A 21,745-nucleotide genomic window follows, 5' to 3' on the forward strand; every position below is an offset into this window, starting at 1 on the left:
AATAAAATCTTAAAAAAAATAAAAATAAACCAAATACAAATACATAATCAGTACCTTATTAAACTTTTTCCTCACAGAAGAGAGTTTCCATTACTGGCAAATTTTTTAAAAATCTGATTTATCAAAAAAATCTGATTTATCTTGAAACCCTTGATTCGGATATGCTGTGTGTAAATGGCATTTACTGGGGGACCTGGGTGGCTCTGTGGCTGAGCGTATGCCTTTGGCTCAAATCATTATCCTGGGTCCTCGGATCAAGTCCCACATCTGGCTCCCCTCAAGGAGCCTGCTTCTCCCTCTGGCTATGTCTCTGCCATTCTCTCTCATGAATAAACAAATAAAATCTTCAAAAAAAATTGCCATTTATTGTGAGACTGAATCAGCCCCCTCACTGGCATTGGGCCAGTCTATTGAAATTGTGATTTTATTAGTCTTATTTTAGATCAGAGGTCAGCAAGCTTTTATAAAGAGCAAGACAATAAATACTTTAGGCTTTCAGGTCACATAATCTCTGCTACAACTACTCAGCTCTGCTGTTACATGAAAGCAGTCACAAACATGAAGACAAATAAGGGAATCTATGCTCCAGTAAGTGTTCATTTATGGACATCAAATTGGAATTTCTCAAGATTTCACCTGCCATAAAATGTTATTCTTTTTGTATTTTTGTCAAATATTTAAAATGTACAGATCATTCTAAGTTCATGGGCCAGTACAGAAATTGGCAGTGAGCCAGCACACCAACCTGTTTTAGATACATAGGCCACTACCAAATGAAAGTTAAGTTTTCTTAATATTAAGAGTTAATATTTCTTCTTACCATCTGCTGGGCATTGTTCTAAGTACTTTGTATATATAAACTCACTTAATCCTTACATTAACTCCAGAGGTAGATACTTTTATTACCCACAATTTATATATAATGAAACAGAGAAGCACAAGAAGCAATCTGACCAAGATTATAAAACAGTTGTCTTAGCCAGAATTTCAGACCAGGCAGTCTGGATCTCTAGTTCAAATATTTTCTTAGCCAATCTGCAATACCATCTTAGTTCCTCCATGAGTAATTTTGAATTGCATGTTAAAGCAAAAGTAAACTTTTAACAAATGGTATTATTTTCTATTCACAGCAATAAATCTCTTAAAACAAATTATGTCACAGGAAATGAAGACTCACAAAATAACAAAATTGAATATTGTTATGAATGAAAAAAATGCTAGATTTTTAAAATTATTTTTTTAAGATTTTGTTTATGAATTCATGAGAAACACAGAAAGGCAAAGACATAGGCAGAGTGAGAAGCAGGTTCCCTATGGGGAGCCCAATGTGGAACTCGATCCCTGGACCCTGGGATCACGACCTGAGCTGAATGAAGGCAGATGCTCAACCACAAGCCACCCAGGCACCCCTTAAAAGGATTTTTTAAAATTAATTTAATATTACAGAATGTTCCCTTTCTCCTTTTGACAAATTACCGAACAAATGTTTCCTTTCAGATAGCTAAAAACTAAGAAAGAATTGCTCAGTAGATTGATATGTAACAACCGATCTATGAGCATACTATTAATATTCTAAAATTACTCTTGGGGCACCTGGGTGGCTCAGTGGTTGAGCATCTGCCTTTGGCCCAGGTCGTGATCCCAGAGTCCAAGGACTGAGTCCCACATCAGGCACCCCACAGGGAGCTTCTCCCTCTTCCTATTGTCTCTGTCTCTCTCTCTGTGTGTCTCTCATGAATAAATAAATAAATCTTAAAATAAAAATAAAATAAAATTTCTCCTAAAGAACTATCAACTTTACATAATAGCAAATTTCTTTCTTTCTTTTTTTTTAAGAGCATGGAGCCCAATACACAGCCCTGAAATCAAGACCTGGGCTAAGATGAAGTCAGAGGCTCAATCAACTGAGTCACCCAGGCACCCCAATAGCAAATTTCTGTTTACATATAGCTTTATGGTTCTTACTAGGAATGAAACAAAGATTCATATATTCTATGAAGTTAGCAATGATTTTTTTTAGTATAGACAACCCACATTTCCTTACACCAATAACACTATTTTATATAACAATAATTGTTGTGTATTAAGTAAATATAACAATCACATTAGAAATAATTTAAAACATTTCTCTAGAAAAGATGCCATTAAGAAGTTTATGAAATAAGCAGAAAAGTAAATAAATCCTTACGTATGTTGCTGATGTAATTTTGCTATTTCTTTTTCAAAATCTTGAGGTTGATTAGGAATGAAAGAATAATCTGAGAGGTAGCCTGACAAGTTATCTGACTGATTGTAGTCTCCAAGTTCAGCTATTACATGGAAGAAAAATAGTCAAAATTTAATAAACAAATTTAGTAATTCTGATAGCCCAAACAGCAATGTCACGAATTCCATTATATTTCTTGGAAGTTAAATATTTGTTTTTACTGCTAGCTACCATGTAAGCAAGTTATAACAACACAAGCATTCTTCTAGGTCTCAAACAACTTCAGAAAAACTTTTTCAGGAATTAAACTAACTGAATGTTTCATTACATTTCCTTTGCAATCACTTTTTTCTGTATAGTAACATATGTCTAATGAACTCCTGCATTAAAGGCAATGTACTATCAACACAGACCATATAATCACATGCTATGTGACCTAAGAGTGCGTTCATACTTACACTGAACAGCAAATGAAGCCAAAAGGGCAGCAGTATTATAAGGACAGGGCAATCTAATAAAACAAAACAGAAAATGCATAAGCTAAGGTTAAACACAATAATTTCAAAAGCACTGTAATTTATATAATACTGTTCACCTATGAAGTCTCCATCACTTACACTTTAACAATTAAGTAACAAACTTATCTGATGAAAAAAATCCATGCTGTAATAACCATTTTTCAATAGATAATTTATTTGAAATGATGAGTTACTTAATATAAAACTAAAAGTACTTTTAAAGTCCATTATTAAAAATTTTAAATAGCTCACCGTCCAGTAAGAATGTCTTGTTTAATTTGCAAAAAATACTGGTACCTTAAAAAGAGAGAGAGACCAAGAGACAACATTTAGATTTACTGGAATTACAACATTTAGAGTTTAAAAATGGTATACTTATATTAACTAGTAAAGTTGAATTTAAGTATTTGCTTTTATAATCTATATATTAGCACATGTAAAGATATTTTTAAAATAAGCTTTCATAAATTCATGAATCCCAATCTTTAAAATTCTTTGATAAACGCAATTCAGTACTTCAAATATGTTTCCACTAGCCTGTATTATAAAACTCAAGATCTCTAAGAACTACATGACAGAGGGAGATTAGGGAGTATTCTCTGAAGATTGTTGTTTATAGAAATTATAAGTGGGAAACACAGAAAACCTGAGTTAGAGACATAGGAGACTGACAGCAATGCAGTAAAGATCACGTGGAGAAAGTCATCCTTTCTACTGAGACAGAAAGCAAGCTGCAAAGACAGGCCTATGGTTGACTTATTTAGCTGCCAAAAGCTGCTAAGTGTAGAAAAGCACTTTTCCATTTTCATTTGAGTTAAGAAAGCTATCCTTGATCAGAAAACAAAAAACAAAAACAAAAAACAAAAAAAAACCTTAAGCTCCCTTCCCTACTATTAGAATTGCCAAGTACCCAAGTTCCTTTAAAACCAACAACACGTGCTCGCTTCGGCAGCACATATACTAAAACCAACAACACATTAAGATTTCTATCAAAAAGAATGCAGAGGTTGCTTACGAGATGGCACCTAGTCCTCACTAACGGGGTAAGTCATTCCCTCAATGATGTGTCGATGCTTGCAACAAGTCACCTGTACTTTTTAATGTTGGCAGAAGACCAAATTTTGTAGCTTTAAATGTTTTAACAGCGAATTTTAAGACTTTATTCCACCCCACTGAAAAAAGTACACATACTCCAAGAATCAAAAATCATGTTTAAGAATTTTAGTTGTCTGGCTGATTAAAATTATTAAAGACCTCCATGACAATATTCAAGTTATCAAAAAATGTAATTAAGTATTTCAGAGAATCAGATATTCACTAAAACAAATTTTTTTAAGTTGATAGAAATATCTTGGCTTCAACTGTGGAAGGAGCCTTGGTGTCCATCAAAAGATGAATGGATAAAGATGATGTGGTTTATGTATACAATGGAATATTACTTAGCCATTAGAAATGATAAATACCCACCATTTGCTTCAACGTGGTTGGAATTGGAGGGTATTATGCTGAGTGAAATAAGTCAATCGGAGAAGGACAAACATTAGATGGTCTCATTCATTTAGGGAATATAAAAAATAGCGAAAGGGAATAGAGGGGAAAGGAGAAAAAAATGAGTGGGAAATATCAGAAAGGGAGACAGAACATGAGAGACTCCTAACTCTGGGAAACGAACTAGGGGTGGTGGAAGGGGAGGTGGGCGAGGGGTGGGAGTGACTGGGTGACGGGCACTGAGGGGGGGCACTTGATGGGATGAGCACTGGGTGTTATTCTATATGTTGGCAAATCGAACACCAATAAAAGATAAATTTATAAAAAAAAGAAATATCTTGGCTTCACATATTAAGTATACAAACTTCCTGTGAGAATTAATATGTAATACTGTGAATATTACCTACTTATTCAATCTAAGACAATAAATCTCTACCTAGCTAACTTGGTTTCATAATTAAAGGTAAAGGTTCATGGTAGGAACTAATCTCATTGTTAAGATTGAAAAGGCATGTGTATTCTTTTTTTTTTTAAATGATAGTCACACACAGAGAGAGAGAGGCAGAGACACAGGCAGAGGGAGAAGCAGGCTCCAGACACCGGGAGCCCGATGTGGGATTCGATCCCGGGTCTCCAGGATCGCGCCCTGGGCCAAAGGCAGGCGCTAAACTGCTGCGCCACCCAGGGATCCCAGGCATGTGTATTCTTGACATAATATTTTAAGTCTTACACAAATAATACCTATGCCTGATGAATTTTTATTTTTTAAATTAAATTCAATTAGCCAACATATAGTACATACTTATTTTCAGGTATAGTGTTCAATGATTTATCAGCTGCATATAACATGCAGTGCTCACATTATGTGATGAATTTTATTTAAATAACCAGTAAGGATTGAGAGTAGAAACTAGAATTCAAGTCCTAATACACTAAACCAGTCAGTGCTCCTTAGTAAAGTACTTAAAATTTGGCTGAGCCTCAGTTTCTAGATTTGTAAAAAAGGAAGTAATATCACTTGTCTAGTATATGTATCCTATGGGCCCTAAGTAAGGTGATTAAAAACCTAATTTTTAAATTAAGACTTTTAAGATAGATTAATAATGCTTGAGGTAAATACAGAAATGACACGCTTAATCTGTAAAAATAATACAACTTTTCTAATCTAGACAGTAACCAATACCATGAGCACTTATTATGTATTGAGTACACCTAAGCACTAAGAAGGGACCGAAGAAATGTCATTTGTACTGTCATGACTCATGAGAAAACTCCAATTCTAAGGATGCCAGCACCTGCTAATACCAAATGACTGATGTAGTCTGATGTAAGTTCTATAGGTCCACTCTTTTCTACAACTTATCTAAAATGGAATCTGAAGGTAAAGAGGTGTTGTCACAGATTTCCTGTTCTGTGGGTTTAAACTAGTCCTTAAAATTTATCAACTGTGGCTGAAGGTGTCATATTACTAGTCATGACCACTGCATTAAGCCTACCCAAGCAATAAAGTTGTAAAGGAGTATTCTTAACGCTGGCTGTCTATTAGAATCACCTGGGAAGCTTGTAATAATCCCATCTGAGACCTAATTAAATTAAAAGATCTCAGGGGTATGACCAAGGCATTAGCATGTTTTAAAGCTCCCCTAAGTGATTCTAAGTTGTAGGAAGGTAGAGATTCAATAAGGTATTCTACGATAATATAATAAAAACTAGCTACTTAAACCATTTTACCCAATACCACCAGTTAAAAGATTCTAGGACATCCTATTATAAAGGATTTTTCAAACAATACATTATTTTTAGTGAAAACAAAGCTAATCCTCTAGACAACAGGCTGAACACAAAGCAACTGCTTGGTTACTACCAAACTTGGCTTTACTTTCTTCTACTTCAGGAAGATATTATGACTTAATTATCATTGAGATACATTTATTTTTTTATTATGTTTTCAACACAGGCTATAAAAAAAAAATCAACACATTCAAGCTCCATTAAGAAATTCAAAGACATTTTGAGTGAAGTAAATTATGAATACGGCGGCAACTGGCCATATTTTAACTGCTCTAACAAACTTTTCATATATATTAAACACATTAGAAATCCAATTTTAAATTATTGGTCTTTTAATTAAAATATTTCTTATACATTTAAAACTGATTACATGAAATATGTATTATGGAATACTTTGCTACTTGATTTCAGGAAATTGTAAAATGTACTTAAACATGTTTCTTAAAGGGTGTTTGGGTGGCTCAATGGTTGAGCGTCTGCCTTTGGCTCAGGGTCATGATCCTGGGGTCCTAGATTTCAGTCCTGCATCAGGCTCACTGCAGGGAGTCTGCTTCTCCTGGTGCCTATCTATGTCTCTGGCTCTCTCATGAATCAATAAATAAAATCTTAAAAAAAAAAGTTTCATAAATCATAATTTTTATTAATTCAGAGTAATTTCCTTGAAGTTAAGACAAAATCAGAGGAAGTTCTACAATACTAAGATTTATTAAGATAAAAGATTTTGTTATTTTAATTATTTAACAACAACAACTTGAATGATTGGGAGCTACAATATTAAACTGAAGGTTATTCATATGACACAACTTTGCTTTCCAAGACAAATTAGCTTGGAAATAATATTAGTTTCAACTGTTAGGACTGCCTAATCCAGGACCTACATTCCTAAATGCTGTTATAAAAAAGGTAACACCTTGCCCTCAACAAACACACAGAAAAGGACCCTCAAGAATGTCAATTTAACTTTTCTTAACTGGTCTACTGAAAACCCTAGTTTTATAAACACCCGATGATTGGTAAATACGGCCTAAATATTTTTATCCACATCACCACAGTACGCTAAACAATGACCAATATGGTAACATTTTACAGACTATTTACAGGTAGCTTTAGGAACAGATTGTTAATTGAGCACCTACCTTTCAGAGTAATTCTGAATAAAATCACTGACCTATATTCTTGTATCTGAGACTTTTATGGAGGTACTCTATGCTTATTTTTTATTTAGTCTTTTTTTTTTTTTAAGCCTAATTCCAAATGCTGTCTTTCAAATAAACAAGATTATTATTTAGGTACAGATACCACAATGTGATTATTCCCCACTATTTCTACCTTAAATAGCTAACCTAACATTCATATACTTTCAAAATGCTCATCTGGGTCATTCTTGTGTATACTTTGTCAAGAAGAAGTGACAACAAAATTTGATTCTGTCTTAAGATCAGATTTAAAATTGCCAATAAAGTTAGCACTTAAAGAACTGAATGTGCTAGTGTACTCCCTGCCAACAATTTTTTAATAAAAAGGCACCTGATTACCTGAAACTCACAACACTATATGTTAATTATACTGTTAAGGAAAATGGTGAGAGTGGAGGAGAAAAAGAAAAAAAAAGAATTTGAATCTTAGCAAAAGGGAACTACAGATTGCATTTTCATAGGGAAAAAAAAGTATCTGTTGACCATTACTCCTGCACATAATAATTATATATTTTCCAAATTCTATGTTCTCCTCAATGGAAATAAAAAAAAAATCTAAATATGCTTTTACATGAACAAAAAACCAGCAGACACAATTCTCACTATGCAGCATCACTTGGATACAATTACAATATCATCTGATTACCTCAACTAGTTATACCAGTGATTCTTAACCATTTTTTTTTTACAAGTAGAAAATTCTGATTTGATACGGTTCAAAAGTCTGCTTGTGGATACATGGGGTGGGCCTGGAACTCCAATCTCCTAAAGCCCTCCCAGCCATCCAAGAGGGAAGGAAACATAAAAGATCTATAACCCATTCCATGTGATGGCTGGGAATCTCAGAATTACACCATGATAATCTTTTTCTGCCTAAATAATTTCAAAATTTCAAAAAAATTTTTCAAAATTTCATAGTTTTGACAATATTTTCAGGAAGAATATGCTCCATAAACCCACCTTGTGTATTCTTCTTGTAACTTGTTGGGGTCACTTACAAAAAATTTGACTCTAAAGTTCAAACTGTAAGGAGATCCTCCTAGAATTAATAAGAGCAGTTCTAATTAATCAGATTATATTAATCCTTTATCTTTATAAAGTATAGTTGCAAAATGTCAAGTAAGTGTGTATGCTCACTCTTTAGCTGCTTCCTTATTGGTTTGTTTGGATCCAGCCACCTCTGAAAAATAAATAAATAAGACTGATTTCTTTTTTCCTTGATGAACTAATACATCAATGCTTATAAATCTATAACATTTTAAGATCAATACTAAAAACTGCATTTTGAAAACAGTCTAGGAAAAAATAATCAATTTACAGATATTCATATTAAGTTAATAAAATTCTACTAGAACGTATTGAATGTATTTGTGGGAACTCTAATTTTTTATTTAAATTTCCCATGAAATTCTATAGTATGCAATAAACTCTATTCCAGAAGGAAAAATCCTAAATAGCAATCTAAAGTGATTTCTGTTAATATATTATATAACAGTGTGGCAAGTTTTTAAAATTCTTGACATCTTTCATAAAAATATAGTTGACCTTATATTCTCATTCAGACAAAATCTAACTACACATCAAGAAAATACACTAAGAAAAAAAATTTTTTTTTCATTTTTTAAAAAGTAGGCTCCACACCCGAAATGGAGCCCAATGCACGGCTTGAACTCACAACCCTGAGGTTAAGATCTAAGCTGAGATCAAGAGTCAGATGTTCAACCAACTATGCCACCTAAGCATCCCAAATCTTAAGAAAAATTTTCTAACTTCTACCCTATTCCTTAAAAAATAAAACTATCTCCCCTTCCCCCCAAAAAATCTCCACCCTGATTTTGTAAGAGATAATGTTTAGTTTGGGGAAGTACTAAAAGGTGTGAGAATTTTAAGTAGTCTCAATACTTCTGAATGCCAATTAAGCTCTACTTCAGGAAAATTATAGCTAAATTCAGACTGCCAACATGTTTCAGTTAAAAAAATTAAAGAACCCAAAATGTGTATTAGACGTGGCAGTAGTTTGAAAGCACTACATAAATATCAACTTACGTATCATTATGTATAACCATACTCTACCACCCATACTTGATTCCAAGCAGAGCACATAGATTTTAATAACAAATGGCTAAGAGTAATTCATAAGTCTTTCCTTTTCATTATCCACAACATCCAACACATCAAATCCAGCTAATTCTACCTTCAAATATACTTTGAATTTAATAGATCTTCTCTATCCATTCTGCCATCATCTTTATGTCTGAGATAGCTCTGTCCATAGCTTATTTAAAAATAACAAAAAAAGATCATTTACTTTAGACACAGAGAAAACAGTGCACATGTGCACACAGCAGGGAGAAGGAAAGGAAGGCTGGGAGAGAGATTCCCAATCAGACTCTGAGCTGAGCTCAGAGCCTGATGAGAGGTTCAATCCCATGACCCATGATCACAACTGGAGCTGAAACCAAGAGTTAGGCGCATAAACTACAGCACCACCCAGGAGCCCCTAGCTATAGCCTCTTAATCGTTGTCCTTGCTTCTTTTCTTACCAAGTTCTTTATTCTCCATTCCAAAGCTAGATTCCTATTTCAGAACACATTACTCCTTTGCTTAAAGCTCTTTCTCAACACAAGGTCCAAAGCCCCTACTAGGGCTTGCATAATCACTTCTTACCTCAAATTACTAAACTCCAGCCACAACTGCCTCTTGTCTGTTTCTCATAGATGCCAAGTTAGGGTCTTCAATTAGAAGTTTCTTCATGCATAGAATGTCCTTCTCCTAATTTCCCATGGCTGATTCTTATTAACTTCTAAGTCTCAACTTAAATGCTACCTCCTTGGAAAGGACTTCACTGATTACCAAAAGTATGTCACAAACCTCCTATTTCCTTGGTTATTTTCTATGAGTGGGTAAGGAATATTAATTTCTTATATAACATTTTCTTTCTTTTTTTAAGATTTTATTTATTTATTTATTCGTGAGAGACACAGAAAGAGAGGCAGACATAAAGAAAATGGGAGAATCAAGTTCCCTGTGGGGAACCTGATGTGGGACTCCAATGCAGGATCACAGAATCACAACCTGACGCAAAGGCAGGTGCTCAACCACTGAGCCACTCAGGTGCCCCTCATAACATTTTCTTAATCATAATGTTTATTTGCCCTTTTTATTGCCATCTCTTTCATTAGATGATGAATTCCATGAGGTTAAAGGATAAAATCTGATTCGTTCAAAGCAGAGAGTAAGCACCTATGCATAGGGCATGGCATATAATTTGTACTAAAAAATTTGGTGGGGTGCCTGAGTGGCTGTCAGTTAAGTGTCTGCTTCAGCTCAGGTCATGATATCAGGGTCCTGGGATTGAGCCCCATGTTGGGCTCCCCGCACAGTGAGGAGCCTGTTTCTCCCACTCTCTCCATCTGCCACTCACCCCAGCTTGTGCTCTGTCAAATAAATAAATAAAATCTTTTAAAAAAAATTTGGTGAAGGACTGACTAAACCTGCTAAATGGCTCAACAGTTGGCATGGGTGAGGGGAATCAGTTTCTGCATCAATAATCAGTTTTCACCCTTACTTCACAAATTTGTTTCGCCTGTATATCCACCCATTTATCCACCTTCCAAACCATCTATATATTAAGGTGATTTCATTCTTCATGTTTTCTAGACAAAGTCATAAATTACCTTCATCTTAATGCTTGTCTATACTCAAAATTTGGGCTTGGATAATCTATTTAAAGCCTGTCTTCCACATTCAGTTCTCCCTTAAAATATTCTAAAACAGTATCAGAAATATAAACACATTTACATACATATAAATGTATTAAGTTAAGATGTATTAAGATGTACTAGATGTATTAAGATGTAGATGTATTAAGCTGACAAAGCTTAGAAGAAGTACAATAACAAGTCCTGGGAAATTTAATCAACTTATCAATAACGTCAATGAGATAGGATTTAGGTTCTTGGCTTAGACCATGAAGATGAAACAATGTTACAATCAGTACTACTGGACACTAAAGATACTGTTCCTAGTAAAAACACATCATCAAGTCAAAAGAAAAAGTGGGAAAACAGAGAACATATAGAGAAGTCCTATAGGGGTACCTGGGTGTCTCAGTCAGTTAAGCATCTACCTTTGATCCCAGCATCCTAAGATCCAGTCCTCTATCAGACTCCCTGATCAGCTCCTTCTGCCCCTACCCCTGCTCATGCTTTCTCTGTTTCTCTCTCTCAAATAAACACAATCTTTAAAAAAAATAAATTCTACAAAGAAGAAAAAACCCAACACTAATAGAAATATGAATAATGAGTAAGAACAGAAAATTCACAGGAAATATACATAATATTTAAGATAAAATATTCTCTCTTGATCATAATTAGAGAAATATAGAAGTAACCCACATTAGATTTTCATTTTTCAGTATTAACACACTGGCAAAGATTAAAAATTTAATGCCATACCACAATGGCTCCCAGAATGTGGAAACAGGCACATGTACATAGCTGATGAGAATAAAAATTATACCATCTCAATGTAGGACAACTTGGCAATATTTATCAAATGTATAATGTAATTGACCAGAGACCTAGCATTACTTTATGCAGAATTACTTACTGAGATATATTTCACACAATATAAAATTCACCATTTAAAAAATGTAAACTTCAGTGTACTTGAGGGTATTCACTATGTTGTATAACCACCAATACTAAATAATACTTGCATCACCCCAAAGAAATTCCATACCTATTAGCAGTCGGTCTCAATGACCTCCTACCCACAGCCCCTAGCAAGTACTTACTGTCTCTATGGATTTTATTATTTTGGACATTTCATATGAATGTAATCAGACAACAGGTAGTCTTGTGTGTCTAGCTTCTTTCCTTTAGTATAATGTTTTCAAGGTTTATTATCCATGTTGTGGCATTTAACAGTACCTCATTCCATTTATAGCTGACATTTAGGCCTTTTCTACCTTTATGCTCTCGTGAATTACACTGCTATGAACAATTTTGTGTGAACGTGTGACAATCAATTCTCTCCAGTGTATGTCTAGGATTGGTATTATGATAATTCTATATTTAATTATATATTTAACCTTTTAAGGAACTGCCAAATTTATATCCATAGTGGCCTGCAATATATCACATTTCCATGATCTATGTCAAAGGGTTCCAATTTCTTTGTATCCTCATCAATACTTGCCGTCTTTTTAAGTACACCCATCCTATTAGGTATAAAGAGATATGTAATTCCTTTTAATTGATAAATTATATTCTACTGTAACTGATAAATTATATTCTATTGTACAAATATACAACTTGGTTTATGCACTCATCAGATGGTAGACACAAGTGTTTCCACTTTTCAGCTATCATGAATAATGCTGCTAAGAACATCTAAGTACTAACTTTTGTGTGTGGACATGTTTTCATGTCTGGGTACATATTGGGAGTGGAACTGCTCACAGCACATTGTTTTTCCTTTTTTACTACATATTAGAAACAAGTATTGTAATCCTTCTAATTTTGTTCCTATATAAATGAGCACTAAAATTATGTTATTACCTATAGTCAGACACCATAATCTGCTGTGCCTAAAATTGCTCTACTGATTGAATATGCTGTATCAGAGATAAGAGTCTTCATTGTTTGTAATGCAATATATATGAATTTAAAATATAGTACCTTATTAAAAGTGATTAATACCTATCAAGTATTAATAGCTAATAGGGAGGTTTTGGTTCAAGATAGCAATATAGGAGAACCCTAAACTCACCTCATCCCATGGACACACTGAATCTAAAAGCTACATATGGAACCCCCAAACTAGATGAGTGACTTCCTCCCACTGGGTAAAAGAGAAAAAACTCACGTCCAAGTCGGAAGGACAGGCCAAGACACAATCTCACCACAAACCTCACCCCCATCATGGTAACCCATAATGAGGAGGGAACTCACAATCCCAAGCTTCTCCCTGAAGAGCAAAGGGTTTGAACCACACATCTGACACTCCAACTTTTAACACCTGCACCTGACAGATGACTGCCCAAAACCTCCAGCTTTGAAAATCAAGTAGAGCCTGTGACCACAAGACTCCCAAGACTGGAGTAAACTGAGAAACAGTTCTTAAAGGCTTAATGCAAACTCACCGACCCCAGGGGAGAGTAGAGGCAGCCAACTTAAAAGTGCCCAGACTTTCTGCAAGAGAGACTTACTTGCTTATCTTAAAGGATGGGCCTAAGGGGAAGAAATCTAATTTAATATACATCTGGGGCACCTAATGAAACACTCTCCGAAGATGGAGACCAGCAGGTGCCATCTTTGTACTTTCCCTCTGCCTTGGAAAGGAACTTATATATTCCTTGTCTGGCACCCTGATTTTTTCAACTGCTGCCCAGGAGACACCTAATAGATTGCTTGGCTCTGGTGACCACTGGCACTAGGTCCCACCACAGGACTCTACCACGTGAAGAGAGTTTTTAACCACCTACCAACCACAGGTTGGGAGAGAGACAAGAGGTTGAGGTACCCAGTTCTTCTGTGAAGGAGGTTTCTTTTCTTTTCTTTTCTTTTCTTTTCTTTTCTTTTCTTTTCTTTTCTTCTTTTCTTTTCTCTTTTTTTAAGATTTTATTTATTTACTCATGAGAGACAGAAAGGCAGAGACACAGACAGAGGGAGAAGCAGGCTCCTTGCAGGAGGCCCGATGTGGGACTCAATCCTGGGACTCCGGGATCACACCCTGAGCCAAAGGCAGACGTTCAACCACTGAGTCACCCAGGCATCCCCCTATTAGCTTTTCTTATAGCTGTAGTCAGAGTAACAGGCTTTCAATCACATCTAGGGGTGTCTCAGTGGTTCAGGCACTTGAGTGTCTGTCTCCTGGTTTCAGCTCAGGACACGATCTTAGCTGTGGGATCAAGCCCCACCTTGGGCTCGTGCTCAACAGATTCTACCTCAATTCCCTCCCCCACAAAAAGGTTTCCCCCACTTATGCTTTCTCTATATATATAATAAACAAAATCTTTAAAAATAAATACCTAAACACATACCTAAGAGCTGACTGTAATCCTCTCAAGAGACCTCAGAGGGCAGGTAATATCTTTAAGTGCTCCCTCTGCCATGCTCCAGACAACCAGTGTCTCCCAGAAGACAGCTTTTATGTATATCTGGTGCCCTAGGTTTTATGACTGCTGTCCAGGGAATACTCCTTGATTATCTGGCTCTAGAGCCCACCACGGCTTCTGTTCATGGGTCCAGTGGGACTAATGACAAATGGAGAAACAGTTCTAGGCTGGCTACCACCCCCACAGTAGAATGCAGAGATGGGAGAATGAAACACACCCTTAGTCTTTATGTGAAAGAGGCCTATTTGCTTGTGTTGAAGATTTAGCCTGAGGGGTAGGCTTCCAGTTTGGCACACATACAAGAATTTAGTTAGGTACTCTCTAGGGAAGGAAGATGGTGCCTTCTAGGGAAGGAAGATGGTGCCTTCTTTTTTTTTTTTTTTTTTTTTTTTTTTTTTTTTTTTTTTTTAAGATTTTGTTTATTCCTGAGAGATACAGAGAGAAAGAGGCAGAGACACAGGCAGAGGGAGATGCAGGCTCCATGCAGGGAGCCCGATGTGGGACTCGATCCCGAGTCTCCAGGATCACACCCTGGGCCAAAGGTAGGCGTTAAACTGCTGAGCCACCCAGGGATCCCCAAGATGGTGCCTTCTTTATACTCTCTTGCCCCACCCAGGTTGTTGGTGTTGCTAAGAAAGGAACTTGTGTCTGGTGCCTTGTTTTTGTTCCAGCTACCCAGAGGACACACCCTTTTATGGCTTGGCTCTGATGGCCAGCAGAACTTGTGTTCATAGATTCAAGGAGGACAGTAGCAAACAAAAAAAATAGTTCTTAAGTGAGGGCTCACCCCACAGCTCAGCACTGAGGAAGTGAACAAAGCCCACGTCCCAGTAATTCCCTAAAAGAGGTACAGTTGCATATTTTAAAAGCTGCTTCGGAGGGTCTGGCTTCCACTCAGCTCAAATCTAGGTGCTGACTGAGACACTGAAAGATCTTGGGCACACCTTTAACTACTGGGAGATACTAAAAACAAAAGAGGCTGCTTGGAAAATCATAAGCTAGGGTAGAGGTAAATGGTAAGTTTCAACACAAGGCCATTTCTTCGAGACTGGGAGAGGTGGCTGTTTTACATAACTCACAGAAAGCAACACAGAGGGGTGCTTGGGTGGCTCACTTGGTTAAGTATCTGCCTTTGGCTCAGATCATGATCCCAGAGTCCTGGGTTGGAACCCTGTGTTGGGCTCCCTGCTCAGCAGGAAGTCTGCTCTTCTTAAGATTTTATTTATTTATTCATGCAACACAGAGAGAGAGAGAGAGAGAGAGAGAGAGAAGCAGAGACACAGGCAGAGGGAAAAGCAGGCTCCATGCAGGGAGCCCAATGTGGGACTCCATCCTGGGACTCCAGGATCACACCCTGGGCTGAAGGCGGTGCAAAACCCCTGAGCCACCTGGGCTTCCTGGAAGTCTGCTTTTCCCCTCTGTCCCTCCCCCTGCTCATGCTTACACTTGCTTTTTTCTCTCTCTGAAATAAAATCTTTAAAAGATAAGTGATTTACCTCATAAAGAGTACAAGTAATACTCATAGTTACTCACCTAGCTTAGAAGAACTAACGAACACAGTGAGAATTTCAACAGAGACAGAATTTATAATAAAGTACCAAAAGGAAATCACAGAACTGAAGAACACAATAGCTGAACTGAAACATACATTAGAATGGTTCAAGAGCAGATTTTTTTTTTTGGCCTAATACAATATCAACATCAGATTTAGATGAAACAGAAGAAAGATAGCTTAAAGGACTTATGGGACAACCTCTAGCCATTCAGTATTCATTCCATAGGGCTCCCACAGTAGAAAAGAGACAGAAAGGAGCAGAAAACTTATTTGAAGAAATAATGGCTGAAAGCTATCCTAAGCCGGGGAAGGAAATAGACAATCAGATCCAAAAAAATCACAGAGTTCCAAATAAGAGGAATCTAAAGAGACCCACTGCAGGACACATTTTTTTTTTTCAAGGAGAGAATCTTAAAAGCAGCAAGAAAAAACCAACCTGTTACATACAAAGGAAATCTAGTAAAATTGTCAGATTTTTTTAGCAGAAACTTTGCAGGCCAGAAGACAAGGGCATAGTCAAACTGCTGAATGAAACTGACAACCAAAAATACTCTGAATGCAGAACTGCCTTCAGAATTGAAAGAGTGATCAAGCGTTATCCAGACAATCAAAAGCAAAAGCATCACCACTGGACTAGCCTTAAGATAAATGTTAAAGGTACTTCTTTAAACTGAAATGAAAGGGTACTAATTAGCAACAAGAAAACAGGAAAGTATAAATCTCACCGGTAAAAGTAAATATGCAGTAAAATTCAGAATAATCTAACGTTGTAAAGGTAGTGGATTAATTACATATTAAGCTAGTATAAAGGTTAAAAGATAGAACTAATAAAAATAACTATAATCAGTAATTTGTTACTAGATACACAAGTTAAAAACATGTAAACTGTTATCAACTTAAAACACTTATAAGGATAAGTTGCTTTATGTAAGCTTCATGATAACTACATAGCAAAACCTATAGTCGATATATAAAAATAAAGAGAAAGGAATCTAACCATACCACTACAAAAATCATCAAATTGCAAAGAAAGAAAATAAGACCCATCTATATGCTACCTACAAGAGACTTGCTTCATAGGGAAGGATACATAGACTAAAGATGAAGGCATGGAAAAAAATATTCCATTGATGTTGGGAACAAAGGCAGAAGGAAATGCATATAAAATTAAATTTTCTTATACCCTGCAGCCCACTGACAAATACTTGAGGACCACATAGTATGACCAGGAAATTTGCAACTGTCTTAATGCTTAATGCTTTGCTAGAGGGTAAAACAACCTAGGCTTGACAAAACCTAGGCCTCCAGCATCCTGTGAGTCTTCGTTAGCATATGAAAGTCCTTTTGGAAACTTCCCTTAATCTTTACTTCCCCCAATTTAAAAATATATTAAGTTGCTCCTCAAAATCTCAGGGCAGAAATAGGGCAACATCTACTTCTGCACACTGGTCCTGTCCCTGGGCTTCCATAAAAACCACCTTGCACCAAAGATGTCTAAGAATTCTTTCTTGACCATAAGTTCTGAACCCCACCTTCAAACCACAACACATGCAAAATGGAAACAGAAAGAAACCTGGGTAGCTATACTTATATAAGACAAAATAGACTTTAAGACAAAGATTTCCATAAGAGACATAGTTATTATATAATGACTAAGGGGTCAATCTAACAGGATATAAAATTTGTAAATATTTATGCACCTAACACAAAGCACATAAACATATAAAGCAAGCATTAACAGACTTAAAGGAAGAAATAGATAATACAATGGTATTAGGGGACTTTAATACCCAACTATTATCAAGTAAGCAGATCATCTAGACAGAAACTTAATAAGAAAACATTGGCTTAAACAAGAAATACCAAGTGTTGGTGAGGATGTGGAGATAAAGAATAACACTTTTGTGCACTGTTAGTGGGAATGTTAACTGCTGCAGCCATTATGTAAAACAGTATGGAGATGCCTGAAAAAAATTAAAAATAGAATTTCTATATGATCAAGCAATTCCACTCTGATACTTATCCAAAGGAAACCAAACACTAACTTTTTTTTTTAAGATTTTAATTATTTATTCATGAGAGACAGAGGCACAGACTTAGGCAGAGGGAGAAGCAGGTTCTCTGCAGGAAGCCTGATGCAGGCCACAATTCCAGGATCCACAATTCCGACTTGAGCCAGAGGCAGATGCTCAAACACTGAGCCACCCAGGTGCCCCCTAAACACTAACTTGAAAAGATATCTGCATCCTAGTATTCACTGAAGCATTATTTTACAACAGCCAAGATACGGAAGTAACCTAAGTGTCCACTGCTGGATGAATGGACAAAAAGACAGGATGTGTATATGCACATGCGCGCGCGCGCGCACACACACACACACACACACACACAGGAATATTACCAAACCATAATAAAGAAGGGTATCTTGCCATTTGTGACAACTTGTATGGTGGACTTCTGAGGGTATTATGCTAAAGAAAATGAACCAGACAGAGAAAAACAAATACCATTATGATCTCACTTCTGGGAACCTAAAAACACAAAACACAAACACAAACCCAACCAAAATGCTGAATTCTTGAACAGATAGGTGGCTGCCAGGGGTGGCACATAGTGCATGGATGAAATGGTAAAGGGAGTCAAACCGTACGTATTTCCAGTTATTTTATAACTGGAAGTCCTAGAGAATGTAATGTATGGCATAGTAACTATAGTTACCATTTTTTTTATAGTTACCATTTTATATTAATGACAGTTAATATACTGTATATTTGAAAGTTGCTAAGAGAATAGATTTTAAAAGTTCATCACAAGTATAAAATTTGTAATAGTATGGTGATGGATGTTAACCATACTTAACTGCGGTAATAATTTCATAATATACACAAATATAGAGTCATTATGTTCTACATCTGAAACTAATATTATGTTACATGTCAATCATATCTCAATAAAAAAAAGAAGAGATAGCTATTAGGGATGAGTATTTCATCATCAATTCTATCAAATACTGAAGGAGTTTCAATTTAGGCCTGGAGCTCTGTTTGTATCTTCTCAAAATTAACTGTTCATTTTTTTCACTTTGTAGAGTCTATTATTAAATCTTCAAAATGTCTCATATATGCAAGTTAATTTTTACCTTATAAAATGTAGTATTTAAAAAAAAAAGAAAGTTACACAATTGCTTGATAAAACCTGCTGTGTTATTATTAAAATATTCTGTGCTGGGGCGCCTGGATGGCTCACTGGTTGGGCATCTGCCTTCAGCTCAGAGCATGATCCTGCAATCCCAGGATGGAGTCCCATATTGGGCTCCCTTCTAGGGGCCTGCTTCTCCCTCTGCCTTTGTCTCTGCTTCTCTCTCTCTCTCTGGGTCTCTCGCGAATAAATAAAATCTTTAAACAATAATAAAATATTCTGTGCTTATATTATTATTTGTTGCATCTAATAATGTTGAAGCGTAATTATTTCTTATTTCATTAATCTTAGCCTATTGGGTTAGAGCAGTAATTTTCAAGACATGGTTCCCTGGACTAGCAGCATTATCATAAAGGGAACTTGTTTGCACTGCAAGTTATTGAGCTTCACACCAGACTTTCTGAATCAGAAACTCTTAGAGCCCAGAAATCTGTATTTTAAGAAGTATCCAGGTGATTCTGATGTAAGTTAGGTTTGAAAGCCACAAGATTAGGGAATATGGAAACAGTAGTAAACAGTAAAAGATCATAACCACAACACAAAGTATCAGAAGTCATCCTTCTGATGAAGAAAGAACAAGTCAATGGGGCACCTGGGTGGGCTTAGTGGTAGACATCTGCCTTTGGCTCAGGTCGTGATCCCAGGGTCCTGGAATCAAGTCCTGCTCCAGTTTCCCCATAGGGAGCCTGCTTCTCCCTCTGCCTATGTCTTTGCCTCTATTTCTCTGTGTCTCCCAAGAGTAAATAAATAAAATATATATTTTTTAAAAAGAAAGTACAAGTCAACAGTAGTTGATAATCTAAGCTCTGTCCCACACTGAATGACACTACTTCACTTTAGGGACAAAAACCAAAGAAATAAAAAAGTAAACGCACATGAATAATATAATTAGAGGGTTCCAATGATTATTGCAATGATAATGGCCAATAAGAGCCATCTTTAAGTGTTTATAAAGAAATTATGAGGGGGCCTGGGTGGCTCAGTAGGTTTAGCATCTGTCTTCAGCTCAGGTCATAATCTTTAGGGTCCTGGGATTGAGCCCCTGGTCAGGTTCCCTGCTGAGCTGATAGTCTGCCTTTCCCTCTCCATCTGCCTCTTCTCCAGCCCAGCTCATGTTCTCTAATGCTCTCTCTACCTTGCTCTCAAGTAAATAAATAAAATTTTTTAAAAAGAGAGAAATTATGCATAATGAATTGTAACCACATTATTATTTTGCTCCCTCAATAAACATTCACTGAATACTACTATAAAACCATACGTTATATGCTAAGAGCTAAAGCTGGGATACATAGGTATTAATAAAAACAGAAGAAATTTTGAAAGGTCAAAGTTTTTAATTGATTTTGTTTGCTGTACTGGAATTCAACACCCAGAAAGATTCTGAAGAAAAGGATATCCTACTAGGAGTCCATATTTGTTATGCATAAGATCACAATAAAACATTAGTTTTTTTATCAATTAAGTCCAATTAAATTAATTTCAATGTTTATGTGCCTAAGAGAATATTAGCCCTGATCCTCTAAAACTATTATAAACACACACACACAACACATACATATATACCTAACATATACCATACATGTATACATATATACATAGACATACAACAGAAATATATCTTAACTAAACTGTGAAATGAAAAAAACTCTGAACTAAGAACTGACAAGAATTAATTCTTCTAGAACATAATCAAATTCCTTTTGATTGCCGCTGGAAATTTTATTGCATGGATATCTCCTCTCCTCAACACATTAATTTTTCTAAGTTCTGTGCATCTATTTATGAGAATTTGGTTTACAAACAAGTCCACAATAGATGTTTTATAAATGCTACCCCCATACTTCTTTCTCTTTTTCAGAATGGCATCCCTCTGTCAGTCCACTAATTATCCCCAAAGTCTTGATGTTTTTTCATATTAACAATCAGAAACAGGGCATTACTAAAAACATTTGTGCTCTGTACATCCTTCCTTTTGGCATTGCATAGATTCTTCTGAATATTTAAATACTGAAATTGTAGTAATGTGGAAAAGACCTGCAGGGGGAGTTGTGAGACCCAAGACTAGTTTCATTAATGCCAGCAAGAAACTTGGGTTTTATTTCATTGGACTTCGATAATTTCTCATGAAAAATAGGATGCCAGACAAGATAATCTCTAAGGCTTCTTCTGGGTCTTTGAAATTTTAATTCTAAATTTTGGTGAAGAATTATTTTAGATCCTTAGCAATTGGACCCTTGGATGTAGAAATATATCTTTGGGAAGGAAAGCTCACTAGAGAAAAGTAAGACAAAATAAGAAAAAGCAGCGGACTACAAAAAGATTAACTCAGCTAAAAATACCTCTGGTTCCCCATATTCATCCTGCTGTAACTGCCTTAGAATAAAAATGTCTTCCTGTATACAAGCTTATGTAACAGGATTATTATCTCCTATATGTGTTCTCAATATTAGCCCTTCTAGAATACTGTGTCACAAGTGATGGTTTTTCATACTCCTGGCAGGGACAACGGTAATGAGTAGCTGCTCTTTCACCTTTGTTGTCTTATCACTTCTCTGATCAATTTACAGACACACTTCCGGCTAGAAGGTTGGACCTAGAACTGTCAGCAAGATAATCTAAGAATTGTGTGTTTTTTTTGTTGTTTTAAAAGCTCAACATTGCACACAGTGA

At 36.0% G+C, this 21,745-nt stretch overlaps 1 protein-coding gene across 13 annotated transcripts in view; it reads right to left on the reverse strand.

Annotated features, from left to right (window-relative positions):
* PTPN4 (protein tyrosine phosphatase non-receptor type 4) overlaps positions 1–21,745 on the reverse strand; it is a 207,697-nt gene that overhangs the window by 96,448 nt on the left and 89,504 nt on the right. For 6 of the 13 annotated variants that reach the window (XM_077861382.1, XM_077861383.1, XM_077861377.1 and 3 more), the window contains 5 exons: positions 8,337–8,400; positions 8,160–8,259; positions 2,977–3,021; positions 2,665–2,717; positions 2,189–2,309 (listed from right to left, as the gene is read on the reverse strand). In XM_077861382.1, the coding sequence (XP_077717508.1) occupies positions 2,189–2,309; positions 2,665–2,717; positions 2,977–3,021; positions 8,160–8,259; positions 8,337–8,400 (383 nt within the window). The remainder of the gene's footprint in view (positions 1–2,188; positions 2,310–2,664; positions 2,718–2,976; positions 3,022–8,159; positions 8,260–8,336; positions 8,401–21,745) is intronic. The other 7 variants (XM_077861380.1, XM_077861374.1, XM_077861385.1 and 4 more) reach the window with 4 other exon arrangements.

This window comes from Canis aureus, chromosome 20 (assembly GCF_053574225.1).
Source record: "Canis aureus isolate CA01 chromosome 20, VMU_Caureus_v.1.0, whole genome shotgun sequence".
Lineage (NCBI taxonomy): Eukaryota > Metazoa > Chordata > Mammalia > Carnivora > Canidae > Canis > Canis aureus.